The sequence below is a fragment of the Lolium perenne genome, chromosome 4, assembly GCF_019359855.2.
Source record: "Lolium perenne isolate Kyuss_39 chromosome 4, Kyuss_2.0, whole genome shotgun sequence".
Taxonomy (NCBI): domain Eukaryota; kingdom Viridiplantae; phylum Streptophyta; class Magnoliopsida; order Poales; family Poaceae; genus Lolium; species Lolium perenne.
This window is the reverse complement of record NC_067247.2, coordinates 296,777,841-296,804,811: the sequence shown is the minus strand read 5'-3', so window position 1 is coordinate 296,804,811 and position 26,971 is coordinate 296,777,841. Positions and strand designations below refer to the sequence as shown.

Sequence of the window (26,971 nt, the reverse complement as noted above, 5' to 3'; positions counted from 1 at the left end):
GCTGGTCATCGCCACCGAGAAGCAGCTCATCCACGACGCCGTTGCCCTCGCCAAAGCCGCGCAGACAGACATGCCGGCTGCGGGCAACCCGGCTGGGACGACTCACTTCCAGCCGGCCGACCACACCAAGAAGATCCTCCTGGACCCGGCGCAGCCGGACAAGTTCGTCACCATCGGTGCCGGCTTGAACAAGAAATAGGAAAGCGAGCTCACCAGCTTCCTCCGTGAGAATCGGGACATCTTCGCATGGACTCCAAGAGACATGCCGGGTGTGCCGAGGAGTTGGCTGAGCACCACCTCCACGTCCGGCCTGAAGCCAAGCCGGTGAAGCAGCCTCTCAGGCGCTTCGCCGAAGAACGAAGGAAGGCCATCGGTGAAGAAATCGCCCGGCTCCTAGCTGCCGGCTTCATCATGGAAGTGCTGCACCCGGACTGGTTGGCGAACCCGGTCCTGGTGTTGAAGAAGAACGGCTCCTGGCGCATGTGTATCGACTACACCAGCCTGAACAAGGCATGCCCGAAGGACCCCTTCCCCCTGCCGCGCATAGATCAAGTCATAGACTCGACTGCCGGCTGTGAACTGTTGTCTTTCCTAGATGCCTATTCAGGCTACCACCAGAGTCCTTTGAATCCGGCTGAGCAAATAAAGACTGCGTTCATTACCCCGTACGGGGCTTATCAAGCTACACGACTATGCCATTCGGCTTGAAAAATGCAGGCGCCACCTACCAAAGGTGCATGCAAAAGTGTTTGCAGGATCAAATCGGCAGAAATGTTCACGCATATGTGGATGATGTCGTTGTAAAAACCAAGGAGATGCCTACCCTCCTTGACGACCTGAGAGAAACCTTCACCAATCTGAGAAGATTCCGGATGAAGCTCAACCCGGCCAAGTGCACATTCGGCGTGCCGTCTGGCCAGCTCCTTGGCTACCTCGTCTCTCAGCGAGGGATCGAAGCCAACCCGGACAAGATCAGTGCCCTGGAGAAGATGGAACTGCCGCAGTGCCTCAAGGACGTCCGTAAGTTTCTTGGCTGCCTGGCCTCCTTGAGCCGCTTCGTCAGCCGGCTGGGGGAGAAGGCACTGCCCCTGTATCAACTAATGAAGAAGGCGGACAAGTTCGTCTGGTCACCGCAGGCGGATGAAGCCTTCCGTGACTTGAAGCGCGTGCTCTCAACCGCGCCAATCCTTGCGACGCCGGCTTCCATGGAGCCGATGCTGTTGTACATCGCAGCCACCAACCGAGTGGTTAGCGTTGTCCTGGTGGTGGAGCGCAAAGAAGCCGAAAACAGAGAGAAGCTGGTCCAGCGCCCAGTCTATTACCTCAGCGAAGTGCTCTCCCAGTCGAAGCAAAACTACCCCCACTACCAGAAGGTCACCTACGGCGTCTACATGGCGGCCAAGAAGCTCAAGCATTACTTTCAAGAACATCCCATCAGGGTGGTCGCCACAGCACCTCTGGCGGAAATCATCGGCAGCAAGGATGCCAATGGCCGGGTTGCCAAGTGGGCCCTGGAGCTAGCCGCCCACACCATCCTCTACGAGCCACGCACAGCCATCAAGTCGCAGATCCTCGCGGACTTCTTCGTCGACTGGGCTGAGATGCAGTACCTGCCGCCTGTGCCGGATTCCACACATTGGAAGATGCACTTCGACGGCTCGAAGATGCGCAACGGCTTGGGAGCCGGCATCGTCATCACTTCTCCCAAGGGAGACCGGCTGGACTACGTCCTGCAGATCCACTTCGCCGCATCCAACAATGTGGCGGAGTATGAAGCGCTCATTCATGGGCTGAAGCTGGCCAAGGAGATTGGCGTGCGCCGCATACTTTGCTTCGGCGACTCCGACTTGGTCATACAGCAAGCATCTGGCGACTGGGACGCGAAGGACGCCAACATGGCCTCGTACCGCTTCCACGTCCAGCAGCTATCCGGCTTCTTCGACGGCTGCGAATTCCACCATGTGCCACGGGCAAACAACGAGGCGGCTGATGCCTTGTCCAAGATTGGCTCAACCCGGCAAGCCATTCCGCCGGGCATCGCCTTGGCGGTCCTCAAGAAGCCGTCCATCATACCGTCACCGGACTCGGATTCAATATTCGTGCCGGCTGACCCGGGGGCTGCTCAGCCGAACCCGGGGGCTTCATCGCTCAAGTCGGGGGCTAACAAGCCGAACCCGCCGGCTAGCATGCCGAACCCGGGGACTCTTCAGTCCAACCCGGGGGCTTCATCGCCAAACTCGGGGGCTAGCAAGCCGAACCCGCCGGCTAGCAAGCCGAACCCGGCGACCATGCAGTCGAATCCGGAAGCTCCCACGCAGGAGGCCCTGTTGGTCAGCGTATTCGAGATAAGATGCGTACCTTCATGGGCACAAGAATTCCTCTCCTACCTCACCAACGGTGTGCTGCCTGATGATAGAGTCCAGGCCAGGCAGATTGAGAGAAGGGCCAAGGCCTATACCATCATCAACCACCAGCTGTACAAACGCAGCGTAAGTGGGGTGTTCCAGCGGTGCGTCGAGCCGGCTGAAGGGATTGAACTCCTACGGGAAATCCATCAAGGAGAGTGCGGACATCACGCCTCATCTAGAGCCATAGTGGCCAAAGCCTTCCGGCACGGCTTTTACTGGCCGACTGCGCTCAGAGACGCAGAAGATTTGGTGAAGAAGTGCAACGGCTGTCAGCGCTTCGCAAAGCAAAGACACCAGCCGGCTTCCGCCTTGAAAACCATCCCCATCACATGGCCATTTGCCGTATGGGGCTTGGATATGGTAGGTCCATTCAGAACAGCGCGAGGCGGCATGACACATCTCTTGGTGATGATTGACAAATTCACCAAGTGGATCGAAGCCAAGCCAATCAAGAAACTGGACGGGTCCACAGCCGTCACATTCCTCAAGGAGATCATTGTGAGATTCGGCTACCCCCACACCATCATCACCGACAACGGCACCAACTTCTCCCAAGGCATCTTCTCTCGCTATTGCGGGGAAATGGGGATCCGGATGGCCCTATCTTCTGTGGCACACCCAGAGTCCAACGGACAAGTGGAAAAGGCTAACGGCTTAGTCCTAGCCGGCATCCGGCCCCGGCTGGTGGAGCCGCTCGAGCGAGCAGCCGGCTGCTGGATTGAGGAGCTGCCCAATGTGCTGTGGAGCCTGCGCACAACGACAAACCGCTCAGTCGGCTTCACACCATTTTTCCTCGTATACGGGGCCGAAGCCGTCTTGCCGACTGATATCGAGCATGACGCGCCAAGGATCAAGCTCTACACAGAAGCCGAAGCCAAAGAAGCTCGCGAAGATGGAGTCGACCTGGTCGAAGAGGCCCGGCTGCTGGCTGAGTCTAGATCTACCATCTACCAGCAAAGCCTCCGACGCTATCACAGCCGGAAGGTCCAGCCCTTAGCATTCCGAGAAGGAGACCTAGTGCTCCGGCTGATCCAGAGGACAGCCGGACAGCATAAACTGTCATCCCCATGGGAGGGTCCCTTCATCGTGAGCAAGGCGGTAGGCAATGATTCCTACTATCTCATAGATGCCCAAGAGGCTAAGAAAAACAAGCCGGACAAGGCTGACGAGGAGACTAAACGTCCCTGGAATGTCAGGTTACTCCGCCCATTTTACACATGAGAGCAGGAATGTATGTATCCCTTGTATCCCTTTTGCAAGTTATGAAAAAGCTTGCGCCAAGAGCGCCGTTTCCGACAAGTTTTTCGCGTACTTTACCTTGTTTCGCCAATTGGCTTGAACCCTCTCACGCGGCCGGCTCAGTAACGTGATCCGGTTTCCGACAGCCGGCTTCCGATCCAGCTACAGACCGCAACCCGGCTGTCCGGCTGGCGGGAGTAAGGCCTAGGGAGCCGGCACGCGAAAAACGACTAAGGGAAAGAGTAAAAGCGAGTTGACTTGCAACTTTTCATAAAGTGCCGGATTGCCGAATTCAGCTCGTTCGACTGAAATACTGTCGGCCTCACCCAGCGGCCCGCTCTTGATCCGGCGACGGATCGCAAGTCGGACGTACGACCGGCAAGGGCACAGCCAAAGAGTGGGGCGGATGGGAAAAAGCGAACGAGTCGAAAGAAAGCAAATCGGCACACAAATGATTAACAAACACACTAAAGTGTGACTTAATAAAAGGCGATAATATTGTCTTACATCTGCACCCGGCATCCCGGGGATTTAATAAATTGTCTTGCAAAAGAACAACTGAAAAGCAGGAAATCTAAGCCGGAGGGGCATCAGTGGAGCCGGCGGCCGGGTCGTCCTCGTGCACGTTCTTCCGCCTCCTCCTCATCCATGTATTCTTCATCATTGGATGGAGGAGGGTTCGGATCCGCGACGAAGAGGGTCTTGTCGACGAACTCGGCGATGGTGCTGGCTCGAGCGAGGCGGGCGGCCTTGAGATCGGCTGGGAGCTTGGTCTCCACGCCGGCTCGCCGGGACTCCAGCTGCCCCAGGTCCACCTCGTTGTACCAGGAGAGGACGAAGGACAGCGCCATGTCGGCACCGGCGCGCGTGGCCGACTCCTTCCAGTCGAGGAAGCGGTCCGGCGCCCGCTCCATCGCGGAGATGAGGCCGGAGATGTCTTGCGGCACCGCCTCCCCAGGCCATAGCATGGGCACCAGCTCTTCAGCCGCTTTCCGCAACTCCCAGCCGAGCTGGGTGACGGGCTCGATGCGGGCGGCCATGGACGCCAGGTGGTCCTCCATGGAGAAGTACTCCGAGCTGCCCTCGCCAGTCTCCTGCCTCCTGGAGTCACGTGCGGCGCCGACGGCTGCCAAAGCCGCCTCCTGCGTCTCAGGGAAAGCCGCTGAAGAAGAAGAAGCATGTCAGAAGCCATCAAAGCCGAAATAAGCTGAAAAATGCAAATTTTCGAAGTCCTAAAGTAAGCCTGGCGGCAGCCGGCAAGAACCGACTGCCCCCAGCCCGAAAATGGAGATTTCGAAGTAAAAAAGAAAAAGCCTGGCGGCAGCCGGCAAGACCCGATCGCCCCAGCCCGAAGATGGAGATATCGAAAAATCAGAAGTTTCTGCTGCCGGCTACCAACGAAAGTCGGCAGTCGACAGCCGAAAGCCGGCACAGGGTAGGAACATAAAGATGCACTCACCCGCCAAGCCGCGATCAAGCGCGCTAAAGTCATCGATCCGGCGTTTGGCGGTAGCCGTCGGCTCTGTGGACTTGGCAAAGTGACCTCCTCTGCAGCGCAAGCCGCTGCTTCTCCACCTCCGACAGCCGCCGGCTCAGATCATCCACCTTCTCCTTCTCCGCCGTCCTGAGGGAGTTGAGCTCGGTGATGTGGTTCTTCTCCAGCAGGCGCAGCCGTGTCAGCTCCTGCTCAGCCAGCTTGAGCTTGGCTGCGGCAGATCGGCCCGCCTCCTCGCTCTCGGCGCACTGCGCGCGAGCGGCTCGGAGATCCGACTCCAGCTGCGGGACCTTGGCGGCCTCAACTGCGAGGCGGCCGGAAAGAAATGTCAGCCAACCAAGATTAAGAAAGAAACAAGACATCAAGTCGAAAGAAGCATAGAGCTTACCCTTGACAGCCTCCAGCTCGCGAGCCAAGCCGGCTCGCTCGATCTTAGCCTTGTGGTAGCTGGTCACCACCTGGTTGTACAAGAAGGTGCGCCGCTCCTCAACCGTCTGAAAGAATCAGTTGCTTAGACAAGACCTGGACTGGCTTCAGGCAGCCGGCCCACGTCTCGGAGGGCTACCAGAACAAGAAAATTGCAAAGAAAAGAAAACACACCTTCTCGCATCCTCCAGCGTCGCCGGTGGGCAAGGGTCTCGGCGGCCTTGGTCTTGAGGCTGGCCCGATAGCCGGAGAAAAGCATCTTCATGGGCGCCGTGCCAGGCTGCCCCTCCCGGCTGAGTACCTCGCAGGAGTTCGCCTGATGCCATGCCCTCTCCATGGTTCCTGCCGAGCCAAAGCTGGAGTCGGAGGCGGATGGCACAGCCACCAGCCGGGCACCCTTGGCCACATGAAGGCCCTCAGACGGGCCCGCTGCGCCCTCCGTCCTCACCAGCGCGTGCGAGTCGGCGCCCTCCGTGCGCGCCGGCTCGTCCCTCGCCGGCTCCTGCCTGGTTGGCTCGTCCCTCGTCGGCCGAGGCGGCGGCGTCGCTCCGGGCGCAGCGGATGGCCCAGCCGGCCCAGCTGTCTCCGGCGCACAGGGCGCCCTCCGGACTCTCGTCCAACTCCACCACGGTGGGCCTGCTGCCGGCTCCGGCCGCAGCGGCGCGGCCCTGCCGCGCCGGTCCTAGGAGCAGCCCCGCCGGCTCCGGCCCGGCTGAAGGCGGCATGCCCCGCCCGGCCCCGGCGGCCGAAGAGGCGTCCGGCGCGGGAACATGTCGTCCAGCGTCGGCTGCCGCGTTGGCTCGACCCGCGTGCCGCGATCTGGCGCGGAGGCCAGCGGCACGGCAAAGGAAGAAGCCCCTGTCGCAGGCGGCGGCGGCGTAGGTGCGCGCGAGGAAGGTTGCGGCGTCTGCTCCCTCCTCTGGCGCGGAAGCGGCGACACCACGCGTGGAGCTTGCCGGGAGCCGCCGCCCTGAGCAAACTTGATAGGGGCCCTAGCCGGATAAACAGAAAGATAATAAGCATAAAAGTAAGGAAAGAAAAGGAATCAAACAAGAAAAAGAGAAAGAGAACTCACCCGGCTTGCTCCGGGACCTTCTTCGGCTGCTGCCGGCGCTGCTTCTTCGCCTTCGCCTCCAAGGCGGCGGTGGAGCCGGCTCGTTTCGTGCCCTTGGGCGCCGAAGTCGCCGTGGTGCTTGGCGGCCTCGAGCGCAGAGGCACGGCGGGGATTGGCCCCGTGCCGGACGTCGCCGGCTCCTCCTCCTCCTCCTGGTGCTCTGGTGAAGGGGGCGGATTGTGCTCCCCCTGGCCGCCTAGATCAGGCGCCTGCGGCAGATCGTCGTCGCCGGCATGGTCGCCGGCTTGGTCAGCCGGATCGACGAGATCCGGCGTCCACCTCTTCGTCGCCAGGTCGCCGTCCTCGGCGTTCTGGCGCTCAAAAACCTAGAAAGACAGAAAAGCATGAGCATATGACAAGCCGGAAGTCGGCAGAAGAAAAAAGAAGTCGGCCTCGCAGCCGCAAGCCGGAAAATGGCAAAGACTCGAAGCTTACCCGCGCCGGTGGATGGTTCCTGTCGCAGGGCGCCAGCCCGTAGCTCCAGTCCTCCGCCAAGTTCGCCTTGGTGATGTGGTTCACCCGGCTGGCCACCTGGGCCTTGGTGAGCGGCGCCTTGGACGTCCGGTTCGGATCGAACCGGCCGGACATGTGCCCGATCTTGTGGGTGCGCATCTGGAGCGGCAGCACCCGGCGCTCGGCGATGGTGCAGAGAAGATCTTCGGCAGTCAGCCCGCCTGCGGTGGCTGTCGCCAGGAGATCCCAGAGCAGGTTCACCTCGGCGTTCTGGTCCGTCGAGCGGGCGTTGTGGCTCCAGTTGATCCGGCCGGCCCCGGAGGAGCCGGATTGAACTCCGGCAGGTTGATCCGGTCGACGAGCTCCCCTCGTTGCGCACGTAGAAGAATGACATTTGCCTGTTCTTCACCGAGTCGACGGTGGGGATCTTGGGGAAAGGCGTACCAGGCCGGGTGTAGATCGAGGCGGCGCCGCAGGCTCGCAGGCGACCGTCGTTGGTCTGCGCCTTCAAGAAGAAGAGCCGGCTCCAGAAGTCGATGTCGGGCCACAAGCCGGCGTAAGCCTCCATGAACGCTACGAAGCAGCTCAGGAGGACGCACGCGTTGGCCGGCAGGTGGTGCGGCTGAAGGCCGAAGTGGTCGAGGAATTGCCGAAAGAACGGCGAAGCCGGCAGACCCAGCCCGCGGTCGAGGTGCGCGCCAAAGACGACGCGCTCGCCGTTCCTCGGCTCGGGCTCCGTCTCCTCGCCGGGCACCCGCGTGATGACCGACCGCGGGACTCGCCGGAGGCGTACTACGCGCTCGATGTCGTCCTCCTGGATGAAGGAGCCCCTCCACGATCCGCTGGGGACGCCATTGACGAGGTCGAGGAAGAAGATGACCAGGAGAGGCTGAACGGCGAGGAAGAACCTTGCGACCGCGGCGGCGGCGCAGCGGCGGCTGAGGACGCGCCGTCGAGACGCGCGGCGCCGTGGCGCCGGATTGGCGGGGTGGCGGCGGCGGATCGGTGGAGATTCGCCCGCCGGAGTTCGCCAGCGGAAGATGTTCGCCGGAGCAGCAGCGAGCTCGAGCGCGCAGAGGATAGCGATGGGGGCAAGAGCGCGAGGAAGAAGAAATGGCAAGTGGCCGCCTCGGGGCGCCCCCCCCGCGGCATTTATAGCCACCCGACGCGGGCGGTTGGCCTCCAAGTGGCGGTCGTGGGCCGTAACTCCTCCCACGTCGCCGGATTTACTGCGCCGTAACTGCGCCGTAACTCCTCCCACGTCCACGACGGTTACCGAAAACGGCCACACCACGTCGCCCACTACCGCACCGGATCCGGGGGAACATTGATGTGACCAGACAAACCGACCACCGGGCCAGGCGTCAGACCCGTCAAGTCGGGCGCGGGACCCGAGGCGGCGGAGGCTCCGGCGCGCCGCAAGCCGGAGCCGGACCAAAAGTTCCACTCAAGCCAAAATTCATCAGCAAGGCGGAGGCGCCATCAGATCTTGCGAGAAAGCAAAAAACTGCACAAGTGTAAAAAGCGGCCGGCTAGAAGCAGCCGGCAGGAACGAGCCGGATGAGGGCGCAGCCGGCTGAATGGAAATTCTCAGTCGGCCCCTCCAAGTGCCGTCAAATATACTCGAGAAGCCAGGAAAACCTGCCTAGGTCCTTCTGGGCGCAGGACCTTGCCAGCTTCGGGGGCTAATGTCGGGGGGAAGACCCCGGGTAGGGCAATGGACGCGGAGCAACCGGCTGGCCACTGGCCGGCTCGCGGCAAAGGCCGGCTGAGGTGCAGCCGGCTGGCGCCGTGGCCGGCTGGTCCGGAAGCCGGCTGGCTCTAGGTCCTAGTCGGCCTGGCTACGGCCACCAATGCTGTAGCTGGGCCGGCTTCTACAAGCCATATCCGACTGGGGCTTGAACCTCAGACCGACTCGAGGCTGGCGAGTCTTGCACTGGAAGGAACCGGGTTGGTGATCCGGGTTCCTAAAGTCCACGCTGACTCCATCTTCCGTAAAACGCGGGGCACTGTGGAGAAATAGTGCCGCGCGATGGACAGGCCGTCAGGGCTTACGACGATCCGTACAGGCTACAGCGGCTGACGGCGACAGGGACACCTCCTCCATACCGCTGACCGTGGCAGCCGGATGGGACAGGCCACGATGCTCAACCACTCCTGACGTCACCGCCTCGGGAAGGAGCGGAAGCCGAAGCCGGCCAAGCCGGCCAGTAGACTCTAGGGTCCTATGTGTAAAGTGCCGGTGCCTATATAAGCCGCACTACCCCCTCTCGTGCAGAGGATCGATCATTTATTGCTTTCACCTACCTACAGAGCTGCCCTGTGAGAGAGACCATCGTCTCCCTTAGCCTCTCAGGGCCAGCCGGACACAGCTCAAGGAGCAACCTTGTACTGTGTGACCATCATATACACTCATAGCAGGAGTAGAGGTTTTACCTCCATCGGAGGGCCTCGAACCTGGGTACGTCGCCGTGTCGCTCGTGCCCATACCCGCATCCGGATACCGCCGTGAGATCCCTCAGGAACCACTTCGATTAGCCACCCTATGGCATATGCCGTGACGATACCGCGACACTAAGAACGGCCCTAAGCCTGATGCTGAGTGCTATTACTGCAAGGAGAAGGGACACTGGAAGCGTAATTGCTCCAAGTATCTGGCTGATCTGAAGAGCGGCCTTGTCAAGAAAAAGAAAGAAGGTATATCTGATATACATGTTATAGATGTTTATCTCACTGGTTCTCGTTCTAGTACCTGGGTATTTGATACTGGTTCGGTTGCTCATATCTGTAACTCGAAACAGGAACTAAAGAATAAACGAAGACTTACTGAAAGATGAAGTGATGATGCGCGTTGGAAATGGATCCAAAGTCGATGTGATCGCTGTCGGCACACTTCCTCTACATCTACCTTCGGGATTAGTTTTAAGCCTAAATAATTGTTATTTTGTACCCGCGTTGAGCATGAACATTATATCTGGATCTTGTTTAATGCAAGACGGTTATTCATTCAAGTCTGAGAATAATGGTTGTTCTATTTTTATGAATAATATCTTTTATGGTCGAGCACCACAAAAGAATGGCTTATTTCTGTTAGATCTCGATAGTAGTGATACGCATATACATAACATTGATGCTAAGCGAATTAAATTGAATGATAATTCTACTTATATGTGGCACTGTCGTCTTGGTCATATTGGAGTGAAACGCATGAAGAAACTCCATACTGATGGATTACTTGAATCACTTGACTTTGAGTCACTTGATAGATGCGAAGCATGTCTAATGGGAAAAATGACAAAGACTCCATTTTCTGGTATGATGGAGCGAGCTACTGACTTATTGGAAATCATACATACCGATGTATGTGGACCAATGAGCGTAGCATCGCGCGGTGGTTATCGTTATGTTCTAACCTTCACAGATGATCTGAGTAGATATGGGTATATCTATTTCATGAAACATAAATCCGAAACTTTCGAGAAGTTTAAGGAATTTCAAAGTGAAGTAGAAAATCAACGTAACAAGAAGATCAAATTTCTACGATCTGATCGTGGAGGTGAATATCTGAGTTATGAGTTTGGCATGCATTTAAAGAAATGCGGAATACTTTCACAATTGACACCGCCGGGAACACCTCAACGAAACGGTGTGTCCGAACGTCGTAATCGAACTCTCTTAGATATGGTTCGTAGTATGATGTCTCTTACTGATTTGCCGTTATCTTTTTGGAGTTATGCATTAGAGACAGCCGCATTCACTTTAAATAGAGCACCATCAAAATCCGTAGAAACGACACCGTATGAATTATGGTTTAACAAGAAACCTAAGCTGTCGTTCCTGAAAGTTTGGGGTTGCGAAGCCTATGTAAAGAAGTTACAACCGGACAAGCTAGTACCCAAAGCGGAGAAATGCGTCTTCATAGGATACCCTAAGGAAACTATAGGGTACACTTTCTATCACAGATCCGAAGGCAAAATCTTTGTTGCTAAGAACGGAACCTTTCTTGAGAAAGAATTTCTCACTAAAGAAGTGACTGGAAGAAAAGTAGAACTCGATGAGATTGATGAATCTATACTCGTTGATCAGAGTAGCGCAGTACCGGAAATTGTACCTGTACCGCCTACACCAGCAACAGAGGAAGCTAATGATAATGATCATGAAACTTCGAACGAGGAAACTACTGAACCTCGCAGATCGACAAGGGAACGTGCCACTCCTGATTGGTATGATCCTTGTCTAAATGTCATGATTGTGGATAACAATGATGAGGACCCTGCGACGTATGAAGAAGCGATGATGAGCCCAGATTCCAACAAATGGCAAGAAGCCATGAAATCCGAAATGGGATCCATGTATGATAACAAAGTATGGACTTTGGTAGACTTACCTGATAGCCGAAAGGCTGTCGAGAATAAATGGATCTTCAAGAGAAAAACAGATGTTGATGGTAATATTACTGTCTATAAAGCTCGACTTGTCGCAAAGGGTTTCCGACAAATTCAAGGAGTTGACTACGATGAGACTTTCTCACCCGTAGCAAAGCTAAAATCTGTGAGGATTTTGTTAGCAATAGCTGCATTTTTCGATTATGAGATTTGGCAGATGGATGTCAAAACGGCGTTCCTTAATGGAGACATTGAGGAAGAGTTGTATATGGTACAACCCAAAGGTTTTGTCGATCCTAATAATGCTGACAAAGTATGCAAACTTCAGCGTTCAATCTATGGACTGAAGCAAGCATCAAGAAGTTGGAACCGATGCTTTGATAAGGTGATCAAAGACTTCGGGTTTATACAGTGTCATGGAGAGGCCTGTATTTACAAGAAAGTGAGTGGGAGCTCTGTAGCATTCCTGATATTATATGTAGATGACATATTATTGATCGGGAATGATATAGAACTATTAAGCAGTGTTAAGGGTTATTTGAATAATAGTTTTTCAATGAAAGACCTTGGTGAAGCATCGTATATATTAGGCATCAAGATTATAGAGATAGATCAAGACGCCTAATAGGGCTATCACAGAGTACATATCTGGACAAGATTCTAAAGAAGTTTAGAATGGACGAAAGTAAGAAAGGGTTCTTACCTATGTTACCAGGCAAGGTATTGAGTAAGACTCAAGGACCGGCTACGGCAGAAGAAAGAGAAAGGATGAGTAATATCCCCTATGCTTCGGCAGTAGGATCTATCATGTATGCCATGCTATGTACTAGACCGGATATAGCACATGCTGTTAGTTTGACTAGCAGATATCAAAGTGATTCAGGAATGGAGCACTGGACAGCGGTCAAGAATATCCTGAAGTACTTGAAAAGAACTAAGGATATGTTTCTTTGTTATGGAGGTGACCAAGAGCTCGTTGTAAATGGTTACACCGATGCAAGTTGGAACACTGATCCTGATGACTCTAAGTCACAATCTGGGTACGTGTTTATATTGAATGGTGCTGCAGTAAGCTGGGCAAGCTCGAAGCAGTGCACGGTGGCGAAGTCTTCAACAGAATCAGAGTACATAGCGGCTTCAGAGGCTTCATCAGAAGCGGTATGGATGAAGAGGTTCATTGTAGAGCTCGGTGTGGTTCCTAGTGCATTGGACCCATTAATCATTTACTGTGATAACATGGGTGCCATCGCCAATGCACAAGAGCCAAGGTCACACAAGAGGCTGAAGCATATCAAGCTGCGTTACCACTCGATTCGCGAGTACATCGAAGATGGAGAAGTAAAGATTTGCAAAGTACACACTGATCTGAATGTAGCAGATCCGTTGACTAAAGCTCTCCCTAGGGCAAAGCATGACCAACACCAGAATGCCATGGGTGTTAGGTATATTACGATGTAATCTAGATTATTGACTCTAGTGCAAGTGGGAGACTGAAGGAGATATGCCCTAGAGGCAATAATAAAGTGGTTATTATTTATATCTTTATGTTTATGATAAATGTTTATATATCATGCTAGAATTGTATTAACCGAAACATTAGTACATGTGTGATATGTAGACAAACAAGAAGTCCCTAGTATGCCTCTTAAACTAGCTTGTTGATTAATGGATGATTAGTTTCATAATCATGAACATTGGATGTTATTAATAACAAGGTTATATCATTATATGAATGATGTAATGGACACACCCAATTAAGCGTAGCATAAGATCTCGTCATTAAGTTATTTGCTATAAGCTTTCGATACATAGTTACCTAGTCCTTATGACCATGAGATCATGTAAATCACTTATACCGGAAAGGTACTTTGATTACACCAAACACCACTGCGTAAATGGGTGGCTATAAAGGTGGGATTAAGTATCCGGAAAGTATGAGTTGAGGCATATGGATCAACAGTGGGATTTGTCCATCCCGATGACGGATAGATATACTCAGGCCCTCTCGGTGGAATGTCGTCTAATGTCTTGCAAGCATATGAATGAGTTCATAAGAGACCACATACCACGGTACGAGTAAAGAGTACTTGTCAGGAGACGAGGTTGAACAAGGTATAGAGTGATACCGAAGATCAAACCTCGGACAAGTAAAATATCGCGAGACAAAGGGAATTGGTAATGTATCTGAATGGTTCATTCGATCACTAAAGTCATCGTTGAATATGTGGGAGCCATTATGGATCTTCAGATCCCGCTATTGGTTATTGGTCGGAGTGAGTACTCAACCATGTCCGCATAGTTCACGAACCGTAGGGTGACACACTTAAAGTTGGATGTAGAAATGGTAGTACTTGAATATGGAATGGAGTTCGAATATTTGTTCGGAGTCCCGGATGAGATCCCGGACATCACGAGGAGTTCCAGAATGGTCCGGAGAATAAGATTCATATATAGGATGTCATTTTATGTGAAATAAAATGTCGCGGAAGGTTCTATGGAAGGTTCTAGAAGGTTCTAGAAAAGTCCGGAAGAAACCACCAAGGAAGGTGGAGTCCACATGGGACTCCACCTCCATGGCCGGCCAACCCTAGATGGGGAGGAGTCCCAAGTGGACTCCTCCATAGGGGGCCGGCCACCCCCCACATGGGAGGTGGAAATCCCACCTTTTGGTGGGAGTCCTAGTTGGGCTAGGTTTCCCCTCTTATGGAAGGTTTTGGTTCGGGTCTTATTCGAAGACTTGGACACCAACACTTGGGGATCCACCTATATAATGAGGGGCCAAGGGAGGGGGCCGACCACCCCAAAAGACCACAAGCTGGCCGCCCCATTGAAGTGGCCGGCCACCCCCTCCCAAACCCTAGCCGCCCCCCTCTCCTCCATATCTCCCGCGTAGCTTAGCGAAGCTCCGCCTGATTTCTTCACCGCCACCGACACCACGCCGTCGTGCTGTCGGATTCAAGAGGAGCTACTACTTCCGCTGCCCGCTGGAACGGGGAGGTGGACGTCGTCTTCATCAACAACCGAACGTGTGACCGAGTACGGAGGTGCTGCCCGTTCGTGGCGCCGGAACCGATCGTGATCAAGATCTTCTACGCGCTTTTGCAAGCGGCAAGTGATCGTCTACCGCAGCAACAAGAGCCTCATCTTGTAGGCTTTGGAATCTCTTCAAGGGTGAGACTCGATACCCCCTCGTTGCTACCGTCTTCTAGATTGCATCTTGGCTTGGATTGCGTGTTCGCCGTAGGAAAATTTTTGTTTTCTATGCAACGTTATCCTACACACCTCCCATGGCCGGCCAACCCTAAGGGGGAGGAGTCCCAAGTGGACTCCCCAAAGGGGGCCGGCCACCCCCTCCCAAGGAAGGTGGAACTCCCACCTCTAGTGGGAGTCCTAGCTTGGGTAGGTTTCATGAGTTATGGAAGGTTTTGGTTTGGGGTCTTATTCGAAGACTTGTAGACCAACTCTTGGGTGTTCCACCTATATAATGAGGGCCAAGGGGAGGGGGCCGGCCACCCCAAGCACCACAAGGTGGCCGCACCACTAGATGGCCGGCGCCCCCCTCCCAAACCCTAGCCACCCCCTCTCTCCTCTATAGCTCCCGCACGCTTAGCGAAGCTCCGCCGGGATTCTCCACCGCCACCGACACCACGCCGTCGTGCTGTCGGATTCAAGAGGAGCTACTACTTCCGCTGCCCGCTGGAATGGGGAGGTGGACGTCGTCTTCATCAACAACCGAACGTGTGACCGAGTACGGAGGTGCTGCCCGTTCGTGGCGCCGGTGATCAAGATCTTCTACGCGCTTTTGCAAGCGGCAAGTGAACGTCTACCGCAGCAACAAGAGCCTCATCTTGTAGGCTTTGGAATCTCTTCAAGGGTGAGACTCGATAATCCCCTCATTGCTACCTTCTTCTAGATTGCATCTTGGCTTGGATTGCGTGTTCGCGGTAGGAAATTTTTTGTTTTCTATGCAACGTTATCCTACAGTGGTATCAGAGCTGTGTCTATGCATAGATGGTTGCACGAGTAGAACACAATGGTTTTGTGGGCGTTGATGCTCTTGTTGTCTTTAGTTTGAGTACTTTGCATCTTTGTGGCATAGTGGGATGAAGCGGCCCGGACTAACTTTACATGACCGCGTTCATGAGACTTGTTCCTCGTTCGACATGCAACTTGTATTGCATAAGAGGCTTTGCGGGTATCTGTCTCTCCTACTATAGTGAAGATTCAATTTACTCTTCTATTGACAACATTAGTATCACCATTGTGGTTCATGTTCGTAGGTAGATTAGATCTCTCTCGAAAACCCTAAACCACGTAAAATATGCAAACCAAATTAGAGACGTCTAACTTGTTTTTGCAGGGTTTGGTGATGTGATATGGCCATAATGTGATGATGAATATGTATGAGATGATCATTATTGTATTGTGGCAACCGGCAGGAGCCTTATAGTTGTCTTTAAATTTCATGTTGAGTAGTATTTCAAAGTAGTTGTAATAGTTGCTACATGAGGTGAACAACCATGAAGACGGCGCCATGAACCTTGACGCTACGCTGACAATGATGGAGATCATGCCCGTTGATGATGGAGATCATGTCCGTGCTTTGGAGATGAAGATCAAAGGCGCAAAGACAAAAGGGCCATATCATATCACATATGAACTGCATGTGATGTTAATCCTTTATGCATCTTATTTTGCTTAGAACGCGACGGTAGCATTATAAGATGATCCCTCACTTTAATATCAAGATAATAAAGTGTTCTCCCCTCGTATGCACCGTTGATATAGTTTGACGTTTTGAAGCATCTCGTGATGATCGGATGTGATAAACTCAACATACAACGGGTGTAAGCCATGTTGCACACGCGGAATACTTGGGTTTGCTTGACGAGCCTAGCATGTACAGACATGGCCTCGGGACAACGGAAACCGAAAGGTTGAACACGAGTCATATGGATGATATGATCAACATGTTGATGTTCACCATTGAAGCTACATCATCTCACGTGATGATCGGTTTGGTGTAGTGGATTTGGATCGTGTACCACTTAACAACTATGAGGGATGTTGTATTAAGTGGGAGTTCATTAGTAATTAGATTAAAACATGAACTAATTATCATAAACATAGTCTGAGTAGTATTTTGAATTAATTTGTAGAATTGGCATCCGTTTACTACTATGCGTTAGTCTTGTAATTGAGATAGAAATACTGTTAAATCTGACAAATAACTTTACGGACTGGTGCCGTATTGTTAATGAATCAAGAAATGATTAAGTTCTATTGCAAACTTTTAGTAAACCTCACATTGTTGATTCAAAGAGCTATGGTTTCAATTAGTACCTAAAGTTATCTTGTCTCCGTGAAACTTGAAGTTCAAATCTGTTTGAAAAGTAAGGAGCTGAAAATTTAGTTTTCAGAAATAATCAAGGTATGAGATATATGTGATATCTAAGACCTTATTGCAAGATGATAGAATATAATTTGGTGAGACTACATAAACTCATAAGTTTTATGGGAATGTACGAAGGTTGAAGACGCAAGGTATCCCAATCCTCCAACCATTGGGGCACTAACGATATTCGCATATCCATGAAGTAATCATCCTTAGTATGCACCGTTGGTAAGACTCGTCGTTTCGAAGCATCACGTGATGATCGGGTGTGATAGATTCTACGTGTGCATACAACGGATGCAAGTTAGATTTGCACATACAAATACTAAGGTTAAAACTTTACGAGCCTAGCATGTACAGACATGGTCTCGAAAAGTCGTCATGATTATGAGTGAAATTGTTCATCATATTACAAAGTTACTAATAGTGAAATCTGAAACACTTGTCATATGATGATCAACTTCAAAGTAAGAACCTCAAGGTTATTGGTATTTGACCAACAAACCTAGAATTTATTGATGTTGAATTGTTTTTATGAATAATGAGGAAAGCTAAAAGAGAAACTGCAAAAGATATTTTGGCAAAAAGAAAAGAAAAGACTAGAAAGTCTAGCTCAGGTGTATATAAATGATATACATGTTATGGTTGTATTCCTAGTTAAGTCACACTATGAAATTCTTGGGTATTAGTACTATATTGGTTGGTATGAAGTGTCATACAAAACAACGCAATACAAGAATACAATGGCCTAAGTGACTGACAAGGAATATGATAAGGATGCACGTCTGGAACAAAATAAAGTGTTATTATGTTCGTCGTTAGCATTTTATCTAGCCCTTAGAATTTATAATAAAGAACTTAATAATTGTTATTTTGCTCTGGTCAAATGAAAACAATGAGTTGTTCAAATTATGACATTACTCCATGTACGATGGATGAGTTATTATAAATCTTAATGGTGAAACACACATACATAACACTGACGCTAAAATGCCATAAGGCAAATGATTTGAATTCCACTTATTTGTGGAACCGCCATTTAGGTCATGTTAGAAAGGAACGCATGAAGGAACTCCATGCAAATGGATTTTTGGAGTCATTTGATTTATGAATCATTTGGCGCTTGCAAATTTCTTCTAAAAGGAATGACTGAAATACCGTTCATAGGGCAAGATTTGAACGTACAACTAACTTAGTGGAAACATACATGATGATGTATATGGTTCACTGGGCATAGTTGTGTGCGGGAGATTCTTCTACTTCATGAAAACTTCAAACAATGAATTGAATATATATATGTGGATATATTCGATAAGGAAGAAGTTTGAAACATTTGAATAGATTCAAATAAATTCAACATGAAGTGGAAATCATCGTAATAGAAAAGTCAAATATCTATGATTGGATCATGGTGGAAATATTTGAATTACGAGTTTTAGCGAACATCTAAAGAGAGTTATGAAGTTGTTCTACAACTCACGTTTCTTGGAGTATCATAGTGATGATGAAGTATCCAAAAGATGTATCCAAACCTTGTTGGATTAATGATGAGATAAAATGTTGATGCCATTATATTTTTGTGGATTATGCTTTAGAGACTACCGCTTTTACACTAAATAAGAGCATCATCGTGATCCGTAGAAATGACACCATACGAGTTATGGCATGGGTATAAACCCTAATAGTCCTTTCTTTAAATTTTGGTTTAAAAAGTTTACAACCGAAATCGGATAAATCTCTTTGTTGGATATCCCAAAGAATTGATTGGGAATTCTTTCCACTATGAAGTAAAAGACAAAAGTGTTTGTTAATGTTACTTGCTTATTTCCAAGAAATTGTTTTCTAGCGAAGTTTTTGAGTGGGAGGACAATAGAACTTGATAAGGTTTATGAACCTGAGCATAATGATCAGAGTAGCGCAGCATCAGAAATTGGTTCCGGAAGCGGCCACAACAATCATGGCTCCCATGACTACAAAGTGTTTTAGCCATGAAGATCGAAGTACATATTGAACCTTGTAGGTATGGTTTACTTTGTGATCAAATAAATGATTTGTGGACAAAGGATTGATTTTGAACAATGATAAACCAACTACAAACAAAGAAGTTATGATGGGCCCTGACTCCGTTAAAATGGCTATACACCATGAAATCCAAGATAGATGAATACTTTTTGAAAGTAAATGGATCTATAAAAATTGATGAAAGCTTGACTTGTTGAAAAGTTGTTTACGACAAAGTTCAAAGAGTTGACTACGATAAGCTTAGATCTTCCGTAGCAATGCTTATAGTCTATGTGGATTATTCTAGTAATCACTACATATTTCTTTTATGAGATATGCTAGTAGGATGGCAAAATACATTGCTTATAAGAAGTGTGTATTAAAGGTGTATACAAGATACAACCAAAAGTTTTGCTAGTCCGTAGAATACTAGATAGGTATACAAACTTCAATCGGATGAAGTAAGTATCATGGAGTTGGAATCTTCACCAGATGAAATAGTCAAAGAGTTTTTGATTTCATCAGAGACGATGAAGAGACTTGCATTTGCAAGAAATTAAGTGGGAGCGCTGAGACATATTTATAATACTTTATGTAGATGACATATAGTTGGTTATAAATGATGTAATTATATACTTGATTAAAAAGGTTTCATTGAGAAATTAACTTCAATGAAAGGATATGGACTGAAACATATCTAGTGTCAAAATCTATGAAGATAGATTGAAACACAAAATAAGTTTAAGTCAAAGTACATAGAATGGATATTGAAATAGTTCAATATAGAAATATTAAGAAAATGTTCTTGTCATGTGAAGTTTTAACAAGACTTGAGTGTATCTGACACTCAATGAGTAAAAACACATGAGTGATTATAGATCACGGATAATATGTACACAATCAGATGTCCTGTGCTCTTAAAAGTGTCATGAGCATGTACCAAAATGATTCATGTGATGATCATTGAAAAACAGTAAGAAAATTCTTGAGTACTTAAGAAGAACCAAGGATATATATATAGTTTTGTATGGAGAAATGACAAACAAATTGATGTAAGATGTTGCACCGATATTTGTTTTGTCACATATGAAAATAAAATTTCAATCTCAAATTAGACTAAGTGTTGTTTGAAAGGTAGCACAATGAGCTAGAAGTTGTCTATGCTAGATTTAGAAGAGTTCTAAAATATTGTGACGGATTCTACAAAAGAAGGCAGAGTATGTCATTGTTTTGACAATGGCAAAGGATGTTAAGTCAAGAGGTTCTTTGAGAACTTGGTGTAGTTCCGACAGAGTCAGAACTTTGAAGCTATATTGTGTGTGACAATATTAGTGACATATTTCAGACCGCGGAATTAAGGTTCCACCAGAAGACCAAACATATTTAATGCCAACTCATTTGGAAATGAGTGATGCGTTGAGACGCAAATGAATTACAAAATACATACGGTTCTGAGCATGTCAGATCCGTTGACTAAAACCTCTCCCGTGAGCAAAACATGATAAAGCACCGGAAGGCCAAGGTGTTATATCTTTACAAATGTAAACTAGATTATTGACTCTAGTGCAAGTGGGAGACTGAAGGAGATATGCCCTAGAGGCAATAATAAAGTGGTTATTATTTATATCTTTATGTTTATGATAAATGTTTATATATCATGCTATAATTGTATTAACCGAAACATTAGTACATGTGTGATATGTAGACAAACAAAGAGTCCCTAGTATGCCTCTTAAACTAGCTTGTTGATTAATGGGTGATTAGTTTCATAATCATGAACATTGGATGTTATTAATAACAAGGTTATATCATTGTATGAATGATGTAATGGACACACCCAATTAAGCGTAGCATAAGATCTCGTCATTAAGTTATTTGCTATAAGCTTTCGATACATAGTTACCTAGTCCTTATGACCATGAGATCATGTAAATCACTTATACCGTAAAGATACTTTGATTACACCAAACGCCACTGCGTAAATGGGTGGTTATAAAGGTGGGATTAAGTATCCGGAAAGTATGAGTTGAGGCATATGGATCAACAATGGGATTTGTCCATCCCGATGACGGATAGATATACTCTGGGCCCTCTCGGTGGAATGTCGTCTAATGTCTTGCAAGCATATGAATAAGTTCATAAGAGACCACATACCACGGTACGAGTAAAGAGTACTTGTCAGGAGACGAGGTTGAACAAGGTATAGAGTGATACCGAAGATCAAACCTCGGACAAGTAAAATATCGCGTGACAAAGGGAATTGGTATCGCATGTGAATGGTTCATTCGATCACTAAAGTCATCGTTGAATATGTGGGAGCCATTATGGATCTCCAGATCCCGCTATTGGTTATTGGTCGGAGTGAGTACTCAACCATGTCCGCATAGTTCACGAACCGTAGGGTGACACACTTAAAGTTGGATGTTGAAATGGTAGAACTTGAATATGGAATGGAGTTCGAATATTTGTTCGGAGTCCCGGATGAGATCCCGGACATCACGAGGAGTTCCGGAATGGTCCGGAGAATAAGATTCATATATAGGATGTCATTTTATGTGATTTAAAATGATGCGGAAGGTTCTATGGAAGGTTCTAGAAGGTTCTAGAAAAGTCCGGAAGAAACCACCAAGGAAGGCGGAGTCCCGGTGGGACTCCACCTCCCATGGCCGGCCAACCCTAAGGGGGAGGAGTCCCAAGTGGACTCCCCAAAGGGGGCCGGCCACCCCCTCCCAAGGAAGGTGGAACTCCCACCTCTAGTGGGAGTCCTAGCTTGGGTAGGTTTCATGAGTTATGGAAGGTTTTGGTTTGGGGTCTTATTCGAAGACTTGTAGACCAACTCTTGGGTGTTCCACCTATATAATGAGGGCCAAGGGGAGGGGGCCGGCCACCCCAAGCACCACAAGGTGGCCGCACCACTAGATGGCCGGCGCCCCCCTCCCAAACCCTAGCCGCCCCCTCTCTCCTCTATAGCTCCCGCACGCTTAGCGAAGCTCCACCGGGATTCTCCACCGCCACCGACACCACGCCGTCGTGCTGTCGGATTCAAGAGGAGCTACTACTTCCGCTGCCCGCTGGAATGGGGAGGTGGACGTCGTCTTCATCAACAACCGAATGTGTGACCGAGTACGGAGGTGCTGCCCGTTCGTGGCGCCGGTGATCAAGATCTTCTACGCGCTTTTGCAAGCGGCAAGTGAACGTCTACCGCAGCAACAAGAGCCTCATCTTGTAGGCTTTGGAATCTCTTCAAGGGTGAGACTCGATAATCCCCTCGTTGCTACCTTCTTCTAGATTGCATCTTGGCTTGGATTGCGTGTTCGCGGTAGGAAATTTTTTGTTTTCTATGCAACGTTATCCTACACCCTGCACGAGAGGGGGTGGTGCGGCTTATATAGGCGCCGACACTTTACATAAAAGACCCTATAGTCTACTGGCCGGCTTGGCCGGCTCCGGCTTCCGCTCCTTCCTGAGGCGTTGACGTCAGTAGCCGTTGAGGAATCATGGCCTGTCCCATCCGGCTATCTGAGTCAGCGGTATGGAGAGGAAGCGTCTCTGTCGCCATCATGCCCTGTAGCCGGTACGGATCGACGTACGCCATGATGGCATGTCCGGCGCGTGGCACTATTACTCCACAGTGCCCCGCGATTTACGGGAGATGAGGTCAGCGTGGACCTGCGAACCCGGACCACCTACCCAGTTCCTTCCAGCGCAAGACTCGCCAGCCTCGAGTCGGTCTGAGGTATAAACCCCAGTCGGATATGGCTTGTAGAAGCCGGCCCAGCCACAACGGAGTCGGCTGCGGCCAGGCCGACTAGGACTTAGAGCCAGCCGGCTTCCGGACCAGCCGGCCACGGCTCCAGCCGGCTGCTCCTCAGCCGGCCTTTGCCGCGAGCCGGCCAGTCGCCTGCCGGCTGCTCCGCGTCCATTGCCCTACCCGGGGTCTTCCCCCCGACATGCAATATAAGTAATTAACCACAACAAAAGAGGTTTTATCAAACTGTTAATCATGATATTTATTAGTAGTTAACTTGGTATCTAAAAAATGAGATAATGAACTTGTATAAAAAATGGGGGAAGTACTCAAAATGGGCCCATGCTATTTCCACACACAAATTAGCCCACGAAAAAGATATGTAAGTGTCGTCGTGGTGAACGAGCAGATGCCATGGGATGGCTTAAGTTGGGGCCGGATGGACGCTAGAGGATTCAGGTGAGGGTTTTGGATTAGATGGGATGAACTTCCGGGTGCTTTCCTCAAGAACTAGAGGTAGAAGAAGAAAGACACAAGGAAGAACTCTGCTCTAGATCCTTCTATTCATTGTTCTCATGAGGTTACAAGTTTCTGTCTAACATTCATACATGGTCAGTCGCGCGTCTCTCCGCAAAGGGCAGTGCCCCCTCTCCTTATATAGGGGAGAGGGTGGCTTACAGGGGAAGAAAACCCTAGCAAACCCTAATGACATCTTTGACTAGACAAACTACTTTACAAAGTTATCCTATATAACTAAGAAGTTCATCCCCACTAACCTATTTCTCTAAACATGCGGCTATGCCACCTCATCGGTCCCACCACATCATGCAATGTCTATGTCTTCCTATGTATGCAAATGGTTCAACCGTTGCCCTGTTTATCTTTTATCTCTAAATAGTAAACCCCCACTACAACATTTTCTTGCAATTCTATGAAGTCACGTCACCCTAAAATGTTTGACAAACCAATGGGTATCCAAGCCGTAGGCAAATGCTCCAGTTTCTTTTCTGCCATAATAATGTGATCGCACCTGATTAATGCTCTGGCCGCTGCATCTTCACGTCCATCGCCCTTCGCCTCCTCTCCACTACACTATTAATCCCTCCCGCTTTTCTTCCATGGTTCAACCACCGCACAGCCTAGAATTTGAAACTGAAGAAAAATCTCAACAGTCGTCCATTTTACTGCCATGTAAATGAAGAAGTAATGGGTGAAGGAAACGTAGTCATGTTTGGATTTAAATACCTAGCACAATTGTGCGCTGTTGCTCAGATCACCTATCTCGGCACCCACAAGCTATCTCAGTATTCTGCACTTTCTCTAGAATCCCATAATTCATACTCCTATTTGGTGCTCCATTTTCAGGAATCATCAATGCTTGATTGTGTCATGGTGGTAGACGATTTCTACACACGGTCAGGCTTTCTGTGGTTTTGTTGATTCATATTCTTTGACATGCAGCTTCCCATCTAGCAAGAACATTCAAAGGAGAGACGTGTCATGAAGATTCTAATAAAAGCATGCATCTTTTGTGATACTCTGTCGGCAAGAAGATCTATGTACTACTGTAGTTTATGATCCGCCCTTTACTTAGTTTTGATTTTACCTTTAGGATTACTTTCTGTCTGTGCTTTCATTTTTGTTGAAGTGCTTTATTTTATTTTGAATTTATGCTTATACGAATTAGGGATTCCCTACTTGCAGATCCATCTCATGTCGGATAAAAAAAAATTAGAGTAGTAAAATCCCAATGGCTATTAAGGATCAATTTCTATTTTTGTGAGTTGTTTATGCCAAGTCTCAAGTATGCATCTTTTCCTGCCCTTCATATCTCAATGCTTATTACAAATTAAAACACGTGATATGTATTGTGATTTTACTTTTAGTTTCACGCTGTGTTTGTCCAGGATCAATATTAGTTTCAGTCAGGTTGGATTTTAGAGAGGACAAAACATCATTACAGCTCATATTTCGATCAGTAATATTTCTTATATGTACAGCGTCTGTATTAATCGCAAGAAAAGCTCTGTTGAAGGAAACCAATCAGAGGATACTGCTTGGTTCAGGTTTTAGGCCTCAAAGCGCTGAATCTTATTTGCTGAGAAAGTTTCTTATGGAGCTCAGCTGGGATGGCGTCTTAGAATTCTCAAAATCAGCAACAAGGGAGCCGTTGAGTAGCACTTAATTTAACTTGCTCATGAATCGCCTTCGTCATAGAATCTCGGTCACAATATCAGCAACTTTAGACATTTCTCAAAAAAATCTCAAAAAAATAGGCATTGAATAACTTATCTAAAAAAACCAATGTCAGCAACTTTAGACATTTCTTACATGGTTCAGATTTAAGCTTGAAGTTGAGAACAACAGTGGCCACAGTTAAGTTAGTAGCTATAATACACATCAATTAATCTTGCATTTTGGTTGTTGTGCATCGATCAATCGAGTCTATGATATTCTTACATTTTATAGTTTCTCACAAATTTGGCCATGTCTGCACTATGTATGTATTGGGAATGGGTCGAGTTCAATGATGTACTTCGTGCAAATATTCTTAACCTCCAATTTATTAAAACTTCCTAATTTTATTTATTATATTTATTCTTTTAGGTATACGGTATTTTCTGTCTATATACTGCAAAAAGGGCTATATGATTTTGTGTTTACAAAGACAAAGCACTCTACATCCTATTATTGACTCAATAATGTATTTCTTCCCTCCCGCGATTAGCTTATTTTCCTTTTTTGGCATCGGTATATTTTCAAATTCTATATTAGTAACTAAAGTTCCCGCTGTATCATCTAGTTTTAATCATAAGTGACGCTGGGGTCTTCTTTAATCAGGGAGGCTGACGTCCTCCGGCTTCTTTCAGCGTCATCTTCCTCTTTGGCGCCAGGGCTTCGTTTAAAGCTACTTTGCTTAGCTCATCTTTGTCCTCTAGCTCTGAAGAGGATCTTTGACCAGTCTTGCCGACGTGCTACAGGGCACTTCTTACCGGTAGCCCGATGTCTTCTTTACTTGGTTCCGGTATACCCCTCTTAGGGATACCGGCTTAGCTTTACTTAGCCAAACACTTAACTTTGTGCTCCGGTATAAACATTAAACCGGTATCTTGATGGCTCAAACCATCCGGTTTGGCATGGCTTTGGCATACCGGGGGTCATCCCCCCAACATTAGTCCCAGAAGCTAGTATAGTCCGGTGGATTTTATCCAACAGACCATGCCAGGTTCCCATATCTTAAGGTACCGGTTTAATCTTTCCGGTGGTCAGTTTAGATCCCGGCATCTTTGCCGGACTCACGTCTTTTCTATCTCTGCAAGGTATTTTCCGGTATCTTATTCTCCGGTATCTTAGACATTAAATCTCTCCTCGGCGAAGTCGAGAATTTCTCGGGTACAGTGCCTGTCAGTGACATACGCACTGTACCTGAAGCGCCAGTGTCAGGGGTCACTTCCCTTCGGCTTCTGCGCCAGCACTTATGGCGCCACACCGGATCCCTGCTTCCGTTCCGGATCCGTGCGGCTTTCCTGTGGCAATCTATTTTCCGCGCGTGTATCCTTGCGCCACGTGGCGGTCCACGAAGCGAACCGCCGCGGCCCAGCGGTTTCCAGCCCACTATCTCTTCTTCCTATATAAGGGGAAACTGCTCCTTCTTTCTCCTTTCTTCGCATTCTCAACTCTCTCGCGCGCACAGAGCTCCTAGCCCTCTTGCGCCCTCGCCGTTTCCGTTCATCGCTAGGACTCCGCCGCCCGGTGAACTTCCGCCGCTGCTCCGCCGAGCCTCGCCAAGCTTCGCTGCGCGGAGATTCATTGCAGTGCACCTGCTGTGGTCGCACCGTTCGTGCTCCGACGACCTCTTCTCCGCTTCCTCGTCGCCGGCCTTCCTCAGCAACTACGAGCTCGCCACCCCACCGGCGACCTTCTCCCTCAGCATCTCCGCTGCCTCAGGTTAGGCTCGATTCGTGCTTACTTCTCTCTTCTTTGCTTTTCAGATCTTGGGCCGGTAGGATATTTACTTCCTACTTTCTTTTGCTTTTTCACTTACTCGTAGATCTTCGCGCAAGGGTAGATCTTGGGAAATCTGTTTTTCCGGGTAGATTCGTATGTCTAGCGAAGAGTCTCTTTCCATGTCGTCCTCTAGTAGCCAACAGAGCGAAGCTTCCGACGGGCTATCCGCTGATCTTGCCCGGATGGAAACCGACACCGGCAAAGATCAAGAGGCCGGCAGCTCTGGCCAAGCCCCCGGAGTAGATCTATCCGGTATCACACGCGGAGCCTGGAAAGGCTCCGATGTCAAGCAACACGAG

At 49.2% G+C, this 26,971-nt stretch overlaps 1 protein-coding gene across 1 annotated transcript; it reads right to left on the bottom strand.

Annotated features, from left to right (window-relative positions):
* Positions 1 to 6,250: 6,250 nt before the first annotated feature.
* Positions 6,251 to 25,153, bottom strand: LOC139830191 (uncharacterized). Its single transcript, XM_071818194.1, has 4 exons — positions 25,125 to 25,153; positions 7,118 to 7,502; positions 6,644 to 7,008; positions 6,251 to 6,560 (listed from the first exon to the last, which is right to left on the bottom strand). The coding sequence occupies exons 1-4, from the start codon at positions 25,151 to 25,153 to the stop codon at positions 6,251 to 6,253; spliced, it is 1,089 nt and encodes a 362-aa protein (XP_071674295.1).
* Between the last annotated feature and the right edge of the window lie 1,818 nt (positions 25,154 to 26,971).

Excerpts from the sequence above, each read along its gene's own strand:
- LOC139830191 (XM_071818194.1), bottom strand. The coding sequence starts at position 25,153 with ATGGCCAAATTTGTGAGAAACTATAAAAT. Across the intron at positions 7,503-25,124 it reads TTTGTGAGAAACTATAAAAT|GGGAGCTCGTCGACCGGATC; the intron begins GTAAGAATATCA and ends GTGCGCAACGAG. Across the intron at positions 7,009-7,117 it reads GGAACCATCCACCGGCGCGG|GTTTTTGAGCGCCAGAACGC; the intron begins GTAAGCTTCGAG and ends CTGTCTTTCTAG.